This window comes from Babylonia areolata, chromosome 25 (assembly GCF_041734735.1).
Source record: "Babylonia areolata isolate BAREFJ2019XMU chromosome 25, ASM4173473v1, whole genome shotgun sequence".
NCBI classification, from domain to species: domain Eukaryota; kingdom Metazoa; phylum Mollusca; class Gastropoda; order Neogastropoda; family Buccinidae; genus Babylonia; species Babylonia areolata.
In genome coordinates this window covers 19,543,626-19,564,383 of record NC_134900.1, presented here as the reverse complement: position 1 = coordinate 19,564,383, position 20,758 = coordinate 19,543,626, and the positions used below count along the sequence as shown (strand labels likewise).

The 20,758-nt window shown below is 42.2% G+C and overlaps 2 protein-coding genes across 3 annotated transcripts; both read left to right on the top strand.

Annotated features, from left to right (window-relative positions):
* Nucleotides 1–4,060: 4,060 nt before the first annotated feature.
* On the top strand, nt 4,061–11,750 carry LOC143299614 (caveolin-1-like). Of its 2 annotated transcripts, none has more exons than XM_076612907.1 (2): nt 4,061–4,249; nt 10,917–11,750. In XM_076612907.1, exons 1-2 carry the CDS (start codon nt 4,193–4,195, stop codon nt 11,238–11,240), a joined length of 381 nt encoding a protein of 126 aa, XP_076469022.1. In that variant the 5' UTR covers nt 4,061–4,192; the 3' UTR covers nt 11,241–11,750. The 2 variants fall into 2 exon arrangements, with proteins under 2 accessions (XP_076469022.1, XP_076469023.1); XM_076612908.1 differs by lacking the exon at nt 10,917–11,750 and adding an exon at nt 6,883–7,562.
* Nucleotides 11,751–12,840: 1,090 nt separating this feature from the next.
* On the top strand, nt 12,841–14,525 carry LOC143299848 (caveolin-1-like). The gene is made up of 2 exons (XM_076613338.1): nt 12,841–12,897; nt 14,202–14,525. The coding sequence occupies exons 1-2, from the start codon at nt 12,841–12,843 to the stop codon at nt 14,523–14,525; spliced, it is 381 nt and encodes a 126-aa protein (XP_076469453.1).
* The last annotated feature ends 6,233 nt before the right edge of the window (nt 14,526–20,758 follow it).

The window sequence follows — 20,758 nt, the reverse complement described above, 5'->3', positions numbered from 1 at the left end:
CCGATCATTCGTATCTTTAACATCCAAATCATGCAGCATATTCTATGCTTTGCGATGGCTTCTGGTCTTGTTCATCTGTAGCGATTCAAACCAATAGCGTCTGGCAACATAAATTATATTGGATATCGACAGTTTCGCCGTTAAAACAAAATCAATGGGAACTAGTCTGTTTACACCCAGAAGTCCTTTCAAGGTAAAACATGAACATATCTGTATTCTAATGTCCATAATTTAGAACCATACAGCAGAATTGGTTACGCTGAAATCTTGAGAGAGAGAGAGAGAGAGGAGGGGGGTAGGTCACCAACGAGGATTACACGTGCACACGCGCACACACGCACAAGCACACTCGCATACACACACACACGCGCGCGCATACACATATACGGACACAAACACGCACATGCCTGCGCGCATGTATGTATGCTTATGTGGAGTGATGGCCTAGAGGTAACGCGTCCACCTAGGAAGCGAGAGAATCTGAGCGCGCTGGTTCGAATCACGGTTCTGCCGCCGATATTTTCTCCCCCTCCACTAGACCTTGAGTGGTGGTCTGGGCGCTAGTCATTCGGATGAGACGATAAACCGAGGTCCCGTGTGCAGCATGCACTTAGCGCACGTAAAAGAACCCACGGCAACAAAAGGGTTGTCCCTGGCAAAATTCTGTAGAAAAATCCACTTCGATTGGAAAAAACAAATAAAACTGCACACAGGAAAAAATAGCAAAAAAATGGGTGGCGCTGTAGTATAGCGACGCGCTCTCCCTGGGGAGAGCAGCCCGAATTTCACACAGAGAAATCTGTTGTGATAAAAAGAAATACAAATACAAATGTACACTATTCCACCTACCCCACACACGCAAACACATACACATATACGCACACAAACACACACACACACACACACACAAACACACACACACACACACACACACACACACACAAACACACACACACACACAGTATAACTAATTGTTTTCACCCCCGCCCCTCCTTCTCCCACAAATGACTGACGCCAGAAGGGACAGCTGTAACAACCACCAACAAAACAACAAAGACCCAACACCGTTCTCTCTTTCTCAATGGCTAAAGTGGGATTGACAGCCATATAGTGATGAGATTTGTCCAGGTTAAAAGTGAATGAGCAGTAAAACCTTTCTTTTTAGTTCCTAAGTCCGTCTACCACGTTTGGAGGAGTAGATGGATGATGAATGGATAGAAAGATAGGTGCATGGCTGGTTGATTAATTGATTAGATATTTAATTTGATTGATTGGATGATTGATTGAATGATATATTAATCATTCACTGACTGATTGACTGATTTATTTTACTGGTTAATAATTGGTTGATCGATATATTGATAAAATGTTGCCATCTGCATGGATCGGTCAACTGAATAATAGGAATAAGAAGAAGAGGAAGAAGAAGAAGAATTACTTTATTATCTCATTAAGAGAAATTACATCAGGTGCGGCAAAAGCAAACGTAGATAATTACTCAACACAAAAACATAAATATGACTTAAATTAAAAAGAATCAATAACATAAAAGACATTAATATAAAAAACTAGTGTATATATTCACTTGATTAAAATGTTGTAATTAATCATTATTGTAAATATATTGAAATACACCAAGGCTAACATTGCATGTATTATATTGCACATTGATAAAGATAAGATAAGAATGACTTTATTATCACATAGAAATTATCAGTAAAAGAATATCGAAAGACACGAACATTGCACAATTCCTGTTGCACATTCATCCTGCACACTGTCACAAATATTTTAGTAACTGATTATGTGAGAAATTTAAACAAATTGCAATCTGTTACACATGCACTTTCACACGTTCCCGCTATGTACTATGTATGCATCATCACCGTTTCTCTGCATCAACTGTATTTCTATACACGGGAAATTTTAAATCCGCATTGTTGCGATGGGTCGTGGTGTCTGGTAGGTTATAAACAAAAGTGTTTAGATGGAGTGCCATTCTGCAGCACCTTTTTCATTGTCTCTTTTGGTTCCTCTGTCTGTCTGGCTGCCTGCCTTCCTCTCTCTCTTACAGGCTGACACAGTCTCTTTCTGTGTCTCTCTGTCTCTATCTCTCACTGCCTGTGTCCGTGTCTGTCTGTGTGTCTGTCTGTCTCTATCTATCTCAGGTCCGGCTTCGGCTAAGTCTTGTACATGGCAGCCGATAACGTTGCACAATAAAATGTCAATTCACACACACAGACACACACACAGACACAGACACAGATACACACACACACACACACACACACAGAGCACATAACAAGAGACTGGAAGGATCCGTTTGAGTCCTTTCCCTGTAGTGACGTCACGCCTAGCGTCCAAAACCTCCCTGTAATTCCTACAGGAGAGAGAGAGAGAGAGAGAGTGGGGGAAGAGAGAGAGAGGGGGGAAGAGAGAGAGAGGGGGGAGACACAGAGAAAGAGCTGGGGACCACACATTCCATCACAGAGCCTGGACGCTCTCAGACAGGGGGGACTCACTGACAAAAAGCTTTGGGCAAAATTGGACAGTAAAGACGTCCCTCCTCCCTCTCCACACTGCCCACACCCCCCTTCTCTCTCCACTTTAGCCACGCATGGCTGCATATGTATTCGCATCAGTGACCAGAGGGGGACACGTGGTGGGGCTAACCCCATTGATCTATTCAATGGTCAGTGACTAAATTCGGTGGTCATGGCACCCAACAGAGGCTTCGCCCTGAAAGGGAGAAAGTGGCCAGCTATACTGTCGCTCAGTAAAAACGCATGAGCTTTTTTCTAAGAAGAGAGAAAGAGGGGGAGTCGCGTTAAACGACTAAACGCGCTAAACGATTTCGTGCGCTTTCATGTGTAGTTGTATCTTCACTGGAGAGCGAATGAAAAAAGAAAGGATAAGGAAAAGCTAGATATTTTGTCGTTGGGAATAAAAATTAATATACACGATGGAGCCATCTCCCTCTGTGAACGTATCTGGCTCTAGCTTTTATGTCTTGATTTCATTGTATTGATCGAAATCATGTTCTTTATCAATGTCCAGCGAATGTGTGAATGGATGGGAAAGTTTTAGACTTTTAACAACGACGAAGTTACTTAGTGATGGAGTAACTGACCACAACTGCTGCTACTTCTCGTCCTTTAATTTACGTACTTAAAAAATGTTGATGTCTTTATTTCTCTGTTTCTACAACTCACCGCCTTCTGACACGAATTCCCGAAATCTTTAACCTGTGTATTTGTTCTTTTGCGTGAATATACATACAAAGGAGGTCTAGGCACTCACAAATCTGTTCAGCTGAAAGAACGCGAATTTTTTCACTTTGATTCCACCGATGCTACGGAAATTGGAACCCATGCCCCTCAGACTGAAAATAATGCTGTGAGCACACAGCTGAGAAGCTATATCTGAGCACGTGAGTGTGGTGTATGGGCTGGTGTCCCAAGGAACTGGCTTCTGTGGAGCGAGCAGAAATCGTGGTAATTATGTGGATACCAGTTTTGACAGAGTGTAACTAAACACCACATTGTCAAACACCCAGGTGGCTAAATTGGCGGTGTGGTTGAGTCGCAGATCGGAAAATTGCGGGGGCCTTGATTCTTTCTGATAATCTGTTTCTTTGTCTCTGTCTCTATCTCTCTGCCTCTCCCTCTCTCTCCTCTCTTCTCTCTTTTTATATATATCTCTCTGTGTCTCTCTCCTGTCTCTCGTACTTATATTAGGAAGGGACGAGAGAGAGAGAGAGAGAGAGAGAGAGAGAGAGAGAGAGAGAGAGAGAGAGAGAACCTGACGAAAGCATACTACCCCAAACCCCCTCAGCCCCACACCCGACCAACCACCACACAAACAAAACACCCAGGTGCGTTTCTCACGGAAGTCAGTATACAGTATACTTCAACAATTTCCTTTTTTGTTGGGGTGTGGGGTGGGGTGGGTGAAGGGTGTTTGGGGGATGGAGGTGTTGTTTTGTATGTGTTTGTGTGTAGGGGTTGGGGGGGAGGCAGGGTTACCGAACTGTTTTGGGGAATCGTGGGGACAGCAACGGAAAGCTGATAAATAGCAGCGGGAGGGTCCGGACTGACCACACACTGTCCTCCCTTCTTGCCGGGTCCGCCTGCCGCTCGTCACTGTCCGTTCCTTGACTCGTCCCCAGTTCCAGACTTTCTCAGAACCCACCATGGCCGATCTGGACCTCGTGAACCGTGACCCCAACAACATCAACGACCACCTGAAGGTAATTCCCTATCCAGTGAACGATGTTTTGCGGGAAATCATTTTTCTGTTGGAAATTATGTGTTCATGTGCTTTTATTCAATGAACTGAGTTGTTGTTTTTAATGTATTTTCGTTTGCTGTAGGAAATGTGATAATTGATATTTCTGTTTTGAAAAAACGAAGGCAAAAATAATGTCTTCGTTTGAAACGTATGTATGGATTGTTTGAACTCAATCTTATTGCTCTTGATTTTTCTTCTTTTTTTGTCACTCTTTCTTCATCTTCTTCTTTAATTCTTTTTGCTATTCTTTTTCCTGTTCTTTTATTTTGTGTTCTTTTAATTCATCTTTTTCCAATCTTCTTTCACTCTTTTTCTTTTCTTCGCTTTTTTGTTGTTGTATTTGTTCTTCCTTTTCGTCTCCTTTTTCACTTTCATCTTTCGATTCTAGAATAAATCCTTAATATTGTTTTGCTCAAACCATTGCGATTTATAACTTTTTCTTGAGTCAAAGATTAATACCTTCTCTAGATCCTCCTCCTTCCTTCTGGTCTCCTTTTGTTTGTCCTTTTCCTTTTCTTCATTCTTCGTCTTCCACTACCTTCTCCTTCCTTTTTTTTCTTTCTTTTTTCCCTCCTCCTCCCCCTTGTCCTCCTTCTTTTTCTCCGCTAATTATGCATTCGGAAAGAAAGAAAAGAATTCACGAAAGAAAACCATAGATAAACCTTTCGAATCTTGTCAATATGATTTTCCACTCCCGTTTCCGTTCAAACTAAAAGACGGCCAGCATTCATATCTAAATTCTACAACCTTACACTCAAAGTTCATTCTTGCCTTTTAGATTTTCAAATCGTTTGAGAATTGTCGATAATGATTTCTTGCGAATCCCAGAGGAGAGCAGCTCGAATTGCATAAAAAGATATCTGTTGTAATCCCCCCACACTATCACAAAAAAACCCCAACAAACAAAAAAAAATAAACAACCAACCAAACAAAAAAACGACACATTATTGAATTTTCACAGTTCTATACAGTACAACTCAATACAATACAATACAAAACATACTCCTTTTCCATGTAATTAATTTATCAGTATCAGTATCAGTAGCTCAAGGAGGCATCACTGTGTTCGGTCAAATCCATATACGCTACACCACATCTGCCAAGCAGTTGCTGACCAGCAGCATAACCCAACGCGCTTAATCAGGCCTTGAGAAAAACAAAACAAAAAAAACCCAACAAATAAAAAAAACAAATAATAGATAAATACATTAATAAAAATAATAAGATAATTAATATTTATAAAGCGCAAAATCTTGATGAACTCAACTGTAAGCGCACAACCCCCCCCCCCCCCCCCCGCACCCCCAAAAAAACAACAACAAAACAACAACAACAAAAAACAAAAAAAAAAAAAAAACAAACAAAACAAACAAACAAAAAACAAAACAAAACAAAAAAAACAAAACAAAACAAACCCAACAACAACAAAAAAGACTGAAAGAAACAAACACAAAAACAAGCTTCACACCCACACCCACACACACTATCCACCCCCACAACCCCCCTACTTAATTTATCAGTGGAGTGTCAGTCATCTTCGAATGCAGATTGTTGCCATATCGGAGGGAGGGTAAATGAAGTCATCACCGGAGTGTAACGACCTACTGGCTGACGCCCAAGTCGTTGAGGGATGGGGTATTGGTTCCAGGATGGTTGTGTTGTTGGAGGGGGTGAGTCCTGATTGTCTGTGTTGGGGTTCCTATTTTACTAGATCCGAAATATTTGCTTCCACGTCTCTGCAAGAGTTTGAGGTCATGACGTGTGTTGCCCAATGTGGCTGACAGCAGGCATGAGTCAGGCAGCACATCAGCGGTCTTCACAGGAGAGACTGTTCCCAGTTTGCTGTGTCCCAGGTCCTAAGTATCCTATAACTTAGAAAGATTTCCTTTCGTCTCCTCCCGCTCCATCAAATTAAAGCTTCTCTCCGTCGATAATCAGGGTGGGAGTTGTTGTAGCCAATTATGATTTCAAAGTAAAAGCCAAATGAACATCCAGATTGGTAATGCTATACCAAATTTACTTAATTGGGAGAAGTTAAGTAAGCGAATGTAATATCAGACTGACTTTACGGAGACGTGATGTAAGGGGAGAGACGAAAGGAAAAGATGCTCCCCTAACTTTACTCCTAACTTGGAGACACTGCAGATTTGGAACACTTAGGACATGGGACACTTAGAACAGACAGGACAACGGATGTGGAGGCACATTTATGGGGCTATGGGCCGTGGACACACATTGATTCCCTTCATGTCCACTTGGATCAAGAGGAAAGTTGACCATATGTGGACATCACAATGTATTGCGATTCTTCACTTCTTCCAAGTCACAGGACGGCATTCAAACGTCAGCACATTTTTGTTCTTCTTCACCTTATTCGTTTTGTTTTTCCCTTCTTCTTTGTTTTCTCTCATATTTTGACGCCTTATTTCAGTTCTTGGAGTTGCTTACCCTCACGACGTTTTTCTCTACACTGTGCTCTTTGCACAGTCAGACAAAGGTGCTGGTCTCACCTCTCAAAAGTAACGATTAACTGGAGCACGGACCATCCCTTCAAGGATTTCAGGCAAGCTTAGGGCCGTTCTTTGATTCCAGGTGGCTTTCGAAGACATTCTGGCGGAGCCTGAAGGAATTCGTTCCATGGACTGCGTGTGGAGCAACTCCTACAGATGCTTCAACTGCTGCAAGGACATCTGCTACATGATCCACACCCTCTTCTTCGGCATCTGCATCGCCATGGAGTGGGGCCAGGAGTTCGCTCAGATCGCCTTCATCCACATCTGGTACATCACTCCATTCTTCAAAGTTCTGGAGATCAACTGCGGCTGTCTGAAGAAGGTGTACGGAATGTGTGTGCACTGCTGTCTGGATCCTTGCTGCGAGGCCTGCGGTCTGCTGTTCCAGGCGTTCAAGAAGTGAGATCCAGCTCTGCATACAACTGTACCGTGACTGTTCCAGAGCTGGGCACGTGTGTGCTGAAGCTTCTGCTGCTTCTCTATCACGAATTTATTTTGAGTGAAGCTTCATCGTCACGTCATCGGAGTTGTTGCGGAAGCTTCAATGAGGATAAATTCCAGTCTTCAACGCATTTATTCCACTGTCTTCACGCCGCTTTCCTAGTCGGAGTTCATTCAAGCATTTTGTCACTTTTCGTCAGGTCCAGTTCTTTAGGGCTGAGTCTGCTGAGTGTGTGGATACGCCAAATGAAGCCTTTTACTCCCGTTTCTTTTTCATTCTGTCTCATATCTGAAGAATATCTATAAATGTTTATTGTCCAATGCTGTGATACAATGAAGCTTTAACTTGTAGAGAGGCTCTTATTTTCCTGGGCATTGACCTACAAGGAAATGTTTTCGAAATCCGTTTGAGTAAAATAAAGCATATTTGTAGAACAGATTTGGTGGAGTTGTTTTTTGGTTAAAGAAGATGTTCTCTCTCTCTCTCTCTCTCTCTCTCTCTCTCTCTCTCTCTCTCTCTCTCTCTCTCTCTCCTCTCTCTCTCTCTCTGTTCGTCTCTGTCTCTGCATCTGTCTGTCTGTCTATATCAATCTGCTTTGTCTGTATCCTTGTGTGTGCGCGTGGGCGTATATATATATATATATATATATATATATATATATATATATAATGTGTGTGTGTGTGTGTGTGTGTGTGTGTGTGTGTGTGTGTGTTCGTGCGTTTATGACCACAAAATACAACAACCGCTAGATTAATGAATTATATAAACCTATACACAGATCTATAACACCTCTCTCTTTCTCTCTGCTACCCCTCGCGCCATCTCGCTTTAAAAAAAAAATTGATTTGTTGTTTTTTTTATCGAAAAGAAAAATCGTTACAAAATCATCATTACAATGACCTGTCGGCGAATTGTTCAATGTCTTTGTACCTTTCTACACTTGTCATTTACTGAATGCAATGATTTTCTGACAGTGTGAAGTTGCATCTGTTCGTAGTTCCGGGAAAAAACACAAACCAACCAACCAAAACCCGTACACATTTCTTTCCCTTTGTCGGCGTTATTGTCCGTGACAGTATGGAAGGTTACGGGTTCAGCTGAGTAACGTGCATTTGAGACACACAACCTTCGTCTTATTAGAACATTTAGAGGGAGAGAGAGGGAGGGAGGCCGTACACACGTGGGTGCTGTCAGTGAATGGTGTGGCAGGGGGTCAGATGACTGACCACAGACATGGAACGGGTTAACCAGCATCATCACCTCCTGAACCTCAGAAACAACTGCCTTGATGAAAACTGAAACGACGATGATGACTGCTTTGGTGTTGACGATGCTACTGTTTTTAATCATTGACTCTTCTTCGTATTGTTACATTATCATTCTTCTTCTTCTCATTACTTTTAGCTTCCTCGACCTCCTCCTCTTCCTCCTCCTCCTCCCCCTCCTCCTCCTCCTCCATTACTATTGTTGTTGTTGTTATTATTATTATTATTTTTATTTTTATTATCATTATTATCATCATCATCATCATCATTATAGGAAGTGGTAATGACATTATCATTATCATTATAAGTAGTAGTAGTAGTAGTAGTAGTGGTGTCATCATTATTGGTATATGTATATGTATATATATATATATATATATATATATATATATATATATATATATATATGTGTGTGTGTGTGTGTGTGTGTGTGTGTGTGTGTGTATAACGCCTATCGTCGGTCTTCTTGCAGTGAGACAAAGGTGCTGTGCTCCGCGTTTCGCTGCATATTAATGAAGTCGTGCCCCACGTTTCGCTGCATATTAATGAAGTCGTGCCCCACGTTTCGCTGCATATTAATGAAGTCGTGCCCCACGTTTCGCTGCATATTAATGAAGTCGTGTCCCACGTTTCGCTGCATATTAATGAAGTCGTGCCCCACGTTTCGCTGCATATTAATGAAGTCGTGCCCCACGTTTCGCTGCATATTAATGAAGTCGTGCCCCACGTTTCGCTGCATATTAATGAAGTCGTGCCCCACGTTTCGCTGCATATTAATGAAGTCGTGCCCCACGTTTCGCTGCATATTAATGAAGTCGTGCCCCACGTTTCGCTGCGTATTAATGAAGTCGTGCCCCACGTTTCGCTGCGTATTAATTACGCCGTGCCCAACGTTTCGCCGCGTATTAATTACGGCGTGTCCCATGTTTCGCTGCGTATTGATCACGTTCTGTTTATCAGTCAGGTCTGATAGATGCTGACACTTACTGCGTTGATCGAAAACAATTTGAGCAGCACTCCTAAAGGTTCCTTTACATATGGAAGAGACTGTGCCCTGTAGTGCGTGCTGCTGTATCTCTCTTGAGTCCATAGCGTGCGCAGGGACAAGTGAGTGTGGCTTGGAGAAACAGAAAACGAATAAACCAAAAGAAATCTAACTTTAGTGTTTCAGATTTCTGGTTGAGTTCCAACCCATAGCCTGTTCTGCACCGTGCCTGAGAGCAATCGCTGTGCCACGAAATGTTTTATTCCGTTCTATTTGATTTAATTTCAGTTTATTGTTTCGATATTTTATTTCACTTATTTCATTTCTACCAGGTCAGCAGCAGCACTTAAATGTAGGATGCGATGGAATAATTTACTGAAGAAAGATGATATAATTTCCTTGGAAACTGCAGGCCGCATTGTATTTTATTTATTTATTTATTGTAATCATTGTTTTTTGTTTTTATTCATCCTATCTTTTATCCTGTTCATCTATTATTCATTTTGTAGCAAAATCGCTGTCTGGCATCAAGTTGCCAATACAACAGCAAAACAGAAAGCCGCATCTAACCCAGAATGGTACATTTAGCGTGTTTTTTGAACACATGCAGTACCCTAAGCCTCCCCCAAAAGACTCTCTCTCTCTCACACACACACACACACACACACACACACACACACACACACACACACACACACACACACACACACACACACACACACACACATACACACACACACACACACACACACACACACAAAGTGATACATTTTGTAAATCACAAAAACAAATATAGTTAATGAATCTATTAAAGAACAACAACAACAATGATAACAATAACAAGAAGAAAAAGCAACAACAAAGAGTACGAAATGGTTGAATTCATCTTTCATCCTGTAAAGCAGCCATGCTGCAGAGAAGGAAACGTGGGGAAACAGACACAGGAAGGGCCTTGGCGTGGATCGGGGAAGGAGCAGGACTGAGAGAAATCTGACAACCACACAAAGATAATGCGTCTCCACTTAACCCTCCACTCCACCCCTTAGTTTGCTGGGTCTGTTTAACCAGTAATTTTTCTCATCTCCATTTGATTTGCATGCGATGATGACAATTCGTGCTTAATGGTTCATAAATGATTGCATAATCAACATTGTCAATTTCTTGCAGTATCCAAACATACTGACAGTAACTTCACTCAGTTCAATACTATTTCCTTTTGGAAGAATATTATCCCTACATCATGCGGCTTTTACAATCTTGCACACACACACACACACACACACACACACACACACACACACACACACACACACAGAGAGAGATATATATATATATATATATATATATATATATATATATATATATATATATATATATATATATATATATATATCGCTCTAAGGGCTATTCCCTATATCCAGGTGGCTTTCGAAGACATTCTGGCCGAGCCTGATGGAGTTCGTTCCATCGACTGTGTATGGACCAACTCCTACAGATGCTTCAACTGCTGCAAGGACATCTGCTACATGCTCCACACCCTCTGCTTCGGCATCTGCATCGCCATGGAGTGGGGCCAGGAGTTCGCTCAGATCGCCTTCGTCCACATCTGGTACATCACTCCATTCTTCAAGATCCTGGAGATCAACTGTGGCTGTCTGCAGAAGGTGTACGGGTTGTGTGTGCACTGCTGTCTGGATCCTTGCTGTGAGGCCTGCGGTCTGCTCTTCACTGCCTTCAAGAAATGAGACAGCTACGGTCAACATAACTTTCTGTTAGTCCTCGTTATAACCCCAAACTTTCAAAGTCTGCTTATTGTTGACTTTTCTGTTTGCGTTATCTGCTAGTTTCCATGCCTAGTAAGCGATTCTCAACATAAGATTTCCAATCAAATTGATGATTTCCTTTTGGCACATTTTGTCTTGTGGTTGGTTACATCAAGACTTTTTTTTCCAGAATTTGTGATTTTGTTTTTCATTAAGCCTTCTTGCCAATCACATTTCACCGAATTGTCCCTGGGTAAACGCTTTCGACTGTGACTTACTTAGAGTAATTGCCTTGTTGAATGAACGTTACTTAGTAAGTGTTTTCTCTGGTTGTTCTGCCGAAAAGCCATCCATTGGAGCAGTGGTGCCAGATGTGGTAAAGATGTATCGAAGCTATTGCTACTGAGAACAATCTGTGATAAAATAAGTGATATCTTTTTTTGTCTTTTTGTGAATTCTCTGTGCGGAGTAAATATGTATTGGTAAAAAGCACCCAGATGATTAGTTTGTTTTCTGTGATATAAAATGTTTGGCTGGCTGACTCTTTCTCCCTTTTCTCTCTCTCTCTCTCTGTATGTGTGTGTGTGTGTGTGTGTGTGTGTGTGTGTGTGTGTGTGTGTGTGTGTGTGTGTGAGAGAGAGAGAGAGAGAGAGAGAGAGAGTGTGTGTTTCTGTGTCTGTGTGTGCATTGCCAAGTACCGCCTCGACAATGGTGCATTTTGAAGGCATATTCATTCGTACACTTTATAAGCATTATCCCAAAACTTTAGAACAGGACAATGATCAAAAGAATCGGGATGAATAACAATCTATGAATAAAAACAGACTTTTCAATGAAGAATGGAAATGTTATAAAAGGACAGACGAAAGAAAAATGAAAACAAAAGAAAGAAGCAAATGACGAAAAACAAAAGGAAACGATCCATGACCTTTGAGCATCCTGGAAAACAAAACTCTAGAATTGCACCCATTGTTGTGATCTGTGCTACGAACGTATTTACAGTTTGTTCGACCCCCCAAGAAACAGTCTGATCCGTACTCAAGGTGAGCAGGGTAAACCGCTTAGACCCCCACCTGTAGCACACACTCTGAAGGGGATCAAACGGAAACCGGGTTCTGCTCTCCTCTAATCGCATCAGGCCCCGGTCCCTGACATAGACACACACACACACACACACACACACACACACACGTACGCACGCACACGGACGCACGCACGGACACACACACACACACACACACACGTACGCACGCACACGGACGCACGCACGGACACACACACACACACACACACACGCACGCACGCACACACACACACACACACACACACACACACACACACACACTAGCACATGGCACGATAATGCGGTCACGGACGACCAAATCCTCGTCGTAATTATACATTGCTACATCCATCGATTATGTTTAAATCCTTGGCGATAATGCCTTCAAACAAAATAAAACAAGCAGATTATATATATACTACCTACTGACTGCGAGGATATCAGCAGTTAAAACCGTGCAGCCGTTGAAGCCTGATCAGTTGACCGTGCAGCAGTTTTCTTCTCATATTCCAAGTCATCATGGCCGATCTCGATCTTGTCAACCGTGATCCGAACAATATCAATGACCACTTGAAGGTAAGTCCTGTCTTGCGTGTTTCCTTTCTTTATTTTCACTCGGTTTGTTTGCTTTTATTCACTTTCGCGAAACAGGCTCCATTCTTTTAAAAGACACAGCAATTGTACTATAGTGTATGGTAGTGTATGGTAGTGTATCATTGTATTGTATAACTCTTTTTTTGTCACAACAGATTTCTCTGTGTGAGATTTGGGCCGCTCTCTCCAGGGAAAATGTGCGTCGCTACACTGAGAGCGCCACCCATCTTTTTTTTCCTTCAATTTTATTTGTTTTCCAATCGGAGTGGAGTGTTCTACATGATTTTGCCATGGAGAACCCTTTTGTTACCGTGGGCTCTTTTACGTACGCAAAGTGCATGCTGCACACTGGACCTCGGTTTATCGTCTCAACCGAAAGACTGTGCTATCTGACGGAGCAGACAGGACAATTAAAGAAAGAGAATTTTGGCAATTCATACTTCAGAGTGTGATGCTGTGGTTCTCACTTGCTGTTTGATCTATCTCAAAGGGGTTTCGCCTTGCTCAATGAAGAAGTGAAAGTGAAAGGTACCGTTAAAGCAGAGGGAGAACCGGAGTTTGATAGAGTACAGGAGGAGGAGGGGAAGAGAGGGAGAGAGAGAGAGAGAGATGGGGGACAAAGTTCAATAACTCCGATTGACACCCCCATCTTCTTTCCAGGCCCTGTACAAATCGTTGATTTCCTGGTGAGATTTATCCGATGCATTGATGGCTGTTGCCCAGTCTTAAGTTTAGATTCTTAGCTGGGATTTCATCCAGCACACACGAGGGGCCGTTTCCCATTATTTGGGAGGAACTACCAGACTGTGCTAAGAGTCTTACTCTGCAGTTGGTGCAGGAAGCTGTAGGAGTATCCCTTGCTTCAGATGCCCTCTGCCTGCTATGGCTGAAGTGGAATTTCCGTTTGAGTGCATCCAGGGATAGACCGGGCATCCTTTGGAGTTATGGGTTCAGTTTCGTTTTGCTAATCTTTGATCAGATTTTGCTTTACTTCCAAATCAGTTTATTTCCACGGATCATTTCGTGGAAGCGGGATGAAAAGACAACGAAGCTGAGTTGATACACAGAGTAATTGCTGCAACATACATAGACATAGATACGTTTATTTTCTTTTTAATCTCTATTATTCAGTAGAATCAGGAATCTTTCTTCTTCTTAAAAACAAACAAACAAACAAAAACAAAAAAACAGAGTGCGAATGATGCCTCAGAGATGTCATTAGAGATTATGAAAGCATATTTTTGAATGGCCAGCAAACTCATTTCTTTTCTACTTTCTCCTTACAGGTCGCTTTCGAGGACATCCTGGCTGAGCCAGAGGGTGTCCGGTCCATGGACTGCGTGTGGACCAACTCCTACAGATGCTTCAACTGCTGCAAGGACATCTGCTACATGATACACACCCTGTGCTTCGGCATCTGCATCGCCATGGAGTGGGGCGAGGAGTTCGCTCAGATCGCCTTCATCCACATCTGGTACATCACTCCCTTGTTCAAGATGGTGGAGATCAACTGCGGCTGTCTGAAGAAGTTGTACGGGTTGTGCGTGCACTGCTGTCTGGATCCTTGCTGTGAGGCCTGCGGTCTGCTTTTCGAGGCGTTCAAGAAATGAAACTGATCCGTGTCTATCTTTCGGCATTTTGCGAAGTTTCGCTGTTGTGCACTGAACACTTCAACAGAAGTCCTCTTTCCTTTGTTGTCAGGAAAACTGGTGATGCTGTCTATATTCTGCAACTTTTTCCTCGAAGACATCAATTCGTAACTCTTGAATTTAATGCAGTTTTTATCATTTAGAGGGTGTTCTTATAAACATAAGTATCAAACGATTTGCTGTTGAGACAAATATGAAAGTATTGCGAACTGTTTCGGTCTTTTGAGGTGTATCTTTGTACGTAACAAATGAAGACGTTTGGCGTGATGGACATGTCTATAAATTTAAAACATGACCTTTATCTCTCGATTTCCAAAGATGCCTTATATATACACACTTTTTTTTGTTTTGCTGGGTTGGTTAACATGCAGAATAAAGTGTGTGGTAATCTGTCCTCGAGATTTCAATGCCTGTTTGTTGTAATAATTCTGTGTTTGTTCTCTCCATCTTTGTCTCTCTCAGACCTCTTTGAAGAAGCTTAAAATGTGAGAAAGTCCATACAAGTGCATATAATACATATGGCCATTACTGCAAATTTTATGTTTAGAGAAGAAAATGAATGAAAAAGGAAACACTTACAAATACGTAGACCCATGCACTTGGTTTGTGCGTAGGTCGTGCGTTTACTTTATTTCTAATTCTAAGCATGTGTGGTTTAGGACTATGGATCAGCCCTACGATTTAACACTCCGTTGAAACTGCAGTTTGCAAGCTTTCTATCTATGTGTCGTGTGTGATGTCCACATTGGAACCTGAAATATGTATATAGGTTCAACTTTAGGAAAAGCTTTCAGTTTGGACAGGAACAGCGATAGCTGAAAGGATAAAAACAATAGTTTACGTTATTCAAAACACGCCTCAAAATCGGATGAAGACTTCCCGTCAAAGGAAGCGCTCAACACGGAATAAAACGATGAACAGCTTACACTTTAGAAATGAACATGGATACTTTATCAAATCAGTTTCAGTTTCTCAAGGAAGCGTCACTGCGTTCGGTAAATCCATATAAGCTACACCACATCTGCTAGGCAAATGCCTAGCTTGTCAGGCCTTGAGTGCATGATTATATATTTGTATACCTATTAGAGTGGATTTCTTTTTACATAATTTTGCCAGAGGACAACACTCTCGTTGCCATGGGTTCTTTTTCACTGCGCCAAGTGCGTGCTGGACCTCGGTTTATCGTCTCATCCGAAAGACTAGGCGCACAGTTTGATTTTCAAGTCAAACTTGGGAGAAAGGGCGAGAGCGGGATTCACACCCACGCCCTCACGGGTATTGAATAAAATATTGAAGGAAACCAGCATCCAAAAATCCAAGCTTTCTCTTCTTTTTTCGTCCATCCTATGCAAAGGTCATACACAAATCTAGAGTAGGCTGTCAAGACGATTTGGGTTTACGCGAATATCATGCATCTGCTGCCTATTTACATTTTTTTTTATACAGCAGATTCAAATTCAAAATTCAAATTCAAAAACACTTTATTAATCCACATGGAAATTAACGATGTGGTGTAGCGCATATGGATCCGCCCGCACACTTTGACACCAACTTGAAACTGAAAACTGAAACTGAACCAGCTTTTAGTGAATGTGAATTAGGATGGGGAAAGGGTGGAAGTCCTGACCTGAACGGACCCAACCCTTCACAGAAAGGTGTTCATCTGCTCAGGGTGGACAATCTTTGTGATCTTTGTCCAGGACGAAAGTCACTCACGTTTTATTGAGAAAAGACTCGTCTGCATGAACGTATGGATAAAACAGAATTTGAATAAAGATTCTTACAATTATTGTATTATATTTGAAACTGACCCACCCTTTCAAACCACACCAAACAACGTGCATGGGAGAGGGAAGAGAATGAGGCTCAGTTATGATGCCGCAAAGGATGTATTTTTAGAGCTTTTTATTTTTATCATTTTTTATTTTTTTAATTGGTGGCTGGAGCAGTTTCTGGGCGAAGTACCTTGGTATATTGGAGAGAACGTAATTCCATACTTTTGTTGAATAACAATTAGAAGCAAAAACAGGAAGGACTATAATACACCCATGTCTCCATGTTCACGGACCCGCGCGTGACAGTCGCCTTCCCAATGCAAACTGGGCAACATCTATATTTTACATATCATTCTTGTTACACAAATCAAACAAACGACCTGATTTGAACACATGATTTATCAAGTACGAATTTTACTCTTTGTTTTCCTTTTATTCCACACACACACACGGGCGCGCGCGCGCGCACACACACCACACACACACACACACACACGCACGCACAAACACGCGCACACACACACACACACACACACACACGCATGCACAAACACGCACATATACACACACACGCGCACGCACGCACGCACGCACACATACGCACACACACACACACACACTCACACATCAACACACACATATACGCGCGCACGCACACAAACATACACGAACACGCACGAACACACACGCACGCACGAACACAGGCACACATACACACTGGCACGCATGCACGCAGACACACACACATACACACTCGCGCGCGCACGCGCACGTAAACACACACACACACACGCACGCACGCACACACGCACACACACACACACACGCGCACACACACACACAAACACACACACATACACACACACACTCGCGCGCGCGCACACACACACACACACACACACACACACACACGCAAACACGCACGCACGCATGCACGCACACACTTACACACACACATACACACTCGCGCGCGCGCGCGCACGCACACACACACACACACACGCACGCACGCACGCACACACACACACACGCACACACACATACAGACACACTCGCGCGCGCGCGCGCACACACACACACACACACACACACACACACGCACGCACGCATGCACGCACACACTCTCTCACACACACACACACACACACACACACACACACACACCACGCACACACACACACACACACACACACACACACACACACACAGGTTAGATTTCTGGATACACTCAACTGGTAGAGCGACAAGAGAGCTCGGCAGACATGAAGGCAAGCAAGCATTGAATATTTCGCGTTTGGGATAATTATAGAGGAATTTCCTTCTGGTATTTGGTCAGGAAAATCTACACGAGTATACTTAGAAAATGGCTTACTAAATGGATAGATGCAAGTTTTTGACATGCAGTTTGGCTTAAGAAAATTATTATTCCAAAATTATTATTCCAAAAGCTATCATAAATCTGAGGAAGGCTTTTGATTCAATTCATCATGCTTCCTTGTTTGCAAACTTATCTAAGACAGGGTTATCTGCCTCATGTTTTAATGCTTTGAGAGCCACGTATTCTTCAGTTGCATCGTGTATTCGTGTGAATGAGGGAAGGGAATGACTTATCTTTTTGATTTGTCAAACAGGGATGCATTTGGAGTCATACACCTTTCTCCTTGTATATAAATATAATAGCCGTAGCTTTAGTAGTAGGAAATACACAAAAGGGTCATACACGTAAAATGTTACATGTCTGTCCGAGTGTGTATGTATGCGTGTTTGAAATCTGATTGAATGACACGGGAAACGAATGATGAGCGCCCAATGGCAACCGTCATTCGGCTCTACCCAGGAAGGCAGCCTGTTGTGCAAATGACCCCGCTTAGAGCTTGGTCTCCGACCGATGACAGGTGCTACATAAGAATAGGTATCCATCCATATCCATAACTTCAGCCACGTTTGATAGAACTGTTCCTATTATCATATGCTGATGAGTTAGCTCTAATATCAAGGACACCATGAGGTCTGCAGAATTTAAGCCAGTTAACGAAAGGAAAGAACACTGTCTATGACTGTGCTCATGTTCTCCACAGTCTTAATGAGATGACGAAGTATACATACTACAATATATCTGAGCTCAGGTTCAGCCGATGTGGGGCGGAAGTTTGAAGTATAGAGTCTATACAATCGATTGAAAAGATATATACCGCGACTGGTAAAAAGTATCTTAAACGTTTCCAGTAAAACACCTGATAAATGTATATATGGAGAGATGGATATATGCCATTACACGTAAATTCATGCATGAGAACAGGTTAAAGGTTATTGGTTAAAACTACTGCATATGAATATCAGCAGACTTCCCAAGTAAGCTATTCATTGCAAATTAATATGGAGGAAAAAAGGAAAGTATTGTATTGTATTGTATTGTATTACTCTTTTTGCCACAACAGATTTCTCGGTGTGAAATTCGGCTGCTCTCCCCAGGGAGAGCGCGTCGCTACATTGAAAGCGCCACCCATTTTTGACTCACTTGTGTAAAAAAGTGAGTCTATGTTTTAACCCAGCGTTCAGTTGTCTGTGTGTGCGCGTGCGCGTGCGTGTGTGTATGTGGTTAACTTTAACATTGCCATTTTCTCTGGAAATAGTGTGTCTGCCAATACCAAAATTGGCTTAAACATAGTAGGAAAAAATCTTCACAGTCATACCAATAACAGGTTGTAAGTCTCCCGAATTAAGCCGTGTTTCGAATCATCTCGTTGAGATGTGTTCCAAAATCCGAAAATTCTAAAGACCGCTCTCCACTGAGTTTGGCCGACTAGAAGGTAGGTTGTTTTAGAAGAAGACATGACCTCGTGTTTCTTATAAAGTTTAAAAGGAAAGAAACACAAGTCCTGGACAGAACACATACAGTGATACTAACTACACCATCGACGTGTTTACTGCATATAGATATTCTAAAGTCGACACTGAATTAACTGGAATGAACATAAGAGAAAAATTGAATCGATCGTTTCTTTCAGCCCCTTGTAGACTGGTTTGTGCTGATCTAGAGATCTACAATGTGTTGCGATGTGTTTGGAGACAGTAACGTCTCCTTTACCGCCGAAAAAAAAAAAATCGAGATATAATATAACACACAAAACACATGGTTTAAACGGCGTTATTACGTCCACTACAATCACATCTAACGCAGAAGAAGGAAACGTCAACATTGCGTTGAGTTATGAATTTAGTCAACTTGGGGATCATTCTCTTCCTTCGGAACTGAACATGTGTGCTTCGATCCTGCTCGCATGCCTTTTTTTTCTTTTTTTAATTTTTTTTTCTCCCAAGCTTATCTCATAATTATATCATACTTAATACAGAACACTCTTCAACGATTTTTTTTAATCTCTTTTTTTTCTCATCTTGATTCCTTTACTGGATAAAGCGCGAAGCACAAGTGAGTCTTGAAGGCTTTGCCTCTTGTTTTGTGTTTTTTCCTACCTGCAATATTTTTTATTAGCTTCTCCTGTCGAAGTGGATTTTTCTACAGAATTTTGCCAAGGACAAGCCTTTTGTTGCCGTGGGTTCGTTTACGTGCGCTAAGTGCATGCTGCACACGGGACCTCAGTTTATCGTCTCATCCGAAAGACTAGGCGCACAGTTTGATTTTCAAGTCAAACTTCGGAGAAAGGGCGAGAGCAGGATTCGAACCCACGTCCTCACGGGTATTGAATGAAACATTGAAGAAAACCAGCATCCAAAAATCCGAATGACTAGCATCCAGACCACCACTCAAGGTCCAGTGGAGGGGGAGAAAATACCGGCGACTGTGCCGTGATTCGAACCAGTGTACTCAGATTCTCTCGCTTCCTAGGCGGACGCGTTACCTCTCGGCCATCACTCCACTGTTGTGCTGCGCATCGAAGCGCGAGGACATACTAGAGAAGTGTGTTTTTTTCAGTTTTTGTTTGGTTGAACCAGGGCGATGGAGACGATCTTCTTTCCTCTCATTGTTAAGAGAATGACCCGTAAAAACGTCATTGAGCACAGGACCACTACAGGTAACAAACACCAATGAGAGAATTTAGTGAAATGAACTTTCAAGTCAAATTGAATTTCTTGGATATTAGGACAAAACATTATAGAGATAAGATTGCAGTACTGAGAATGGGTGTTGTCTCAATACAAACGTTTTCATATTGCTCATGACTTCTTCTCTTCTTCTCCGTTCGTGGGCTGCAGCTCCCACGTTCACTCGTATGTACACGAGTGGGCTTTTACGTGCATGACCGTTTTTACTCCACCATGTAGGCAGCCATAATCCGTTTCCGGGGGTGCTCATAACAATACCTTAAGATTTTATGTTGTGTTTTTACCAAGCTCAGTTTGAAAAAGAAATACATTTGATTTGTATTTGTCCCTCCTACAAAGAACTGCAGTATCAAT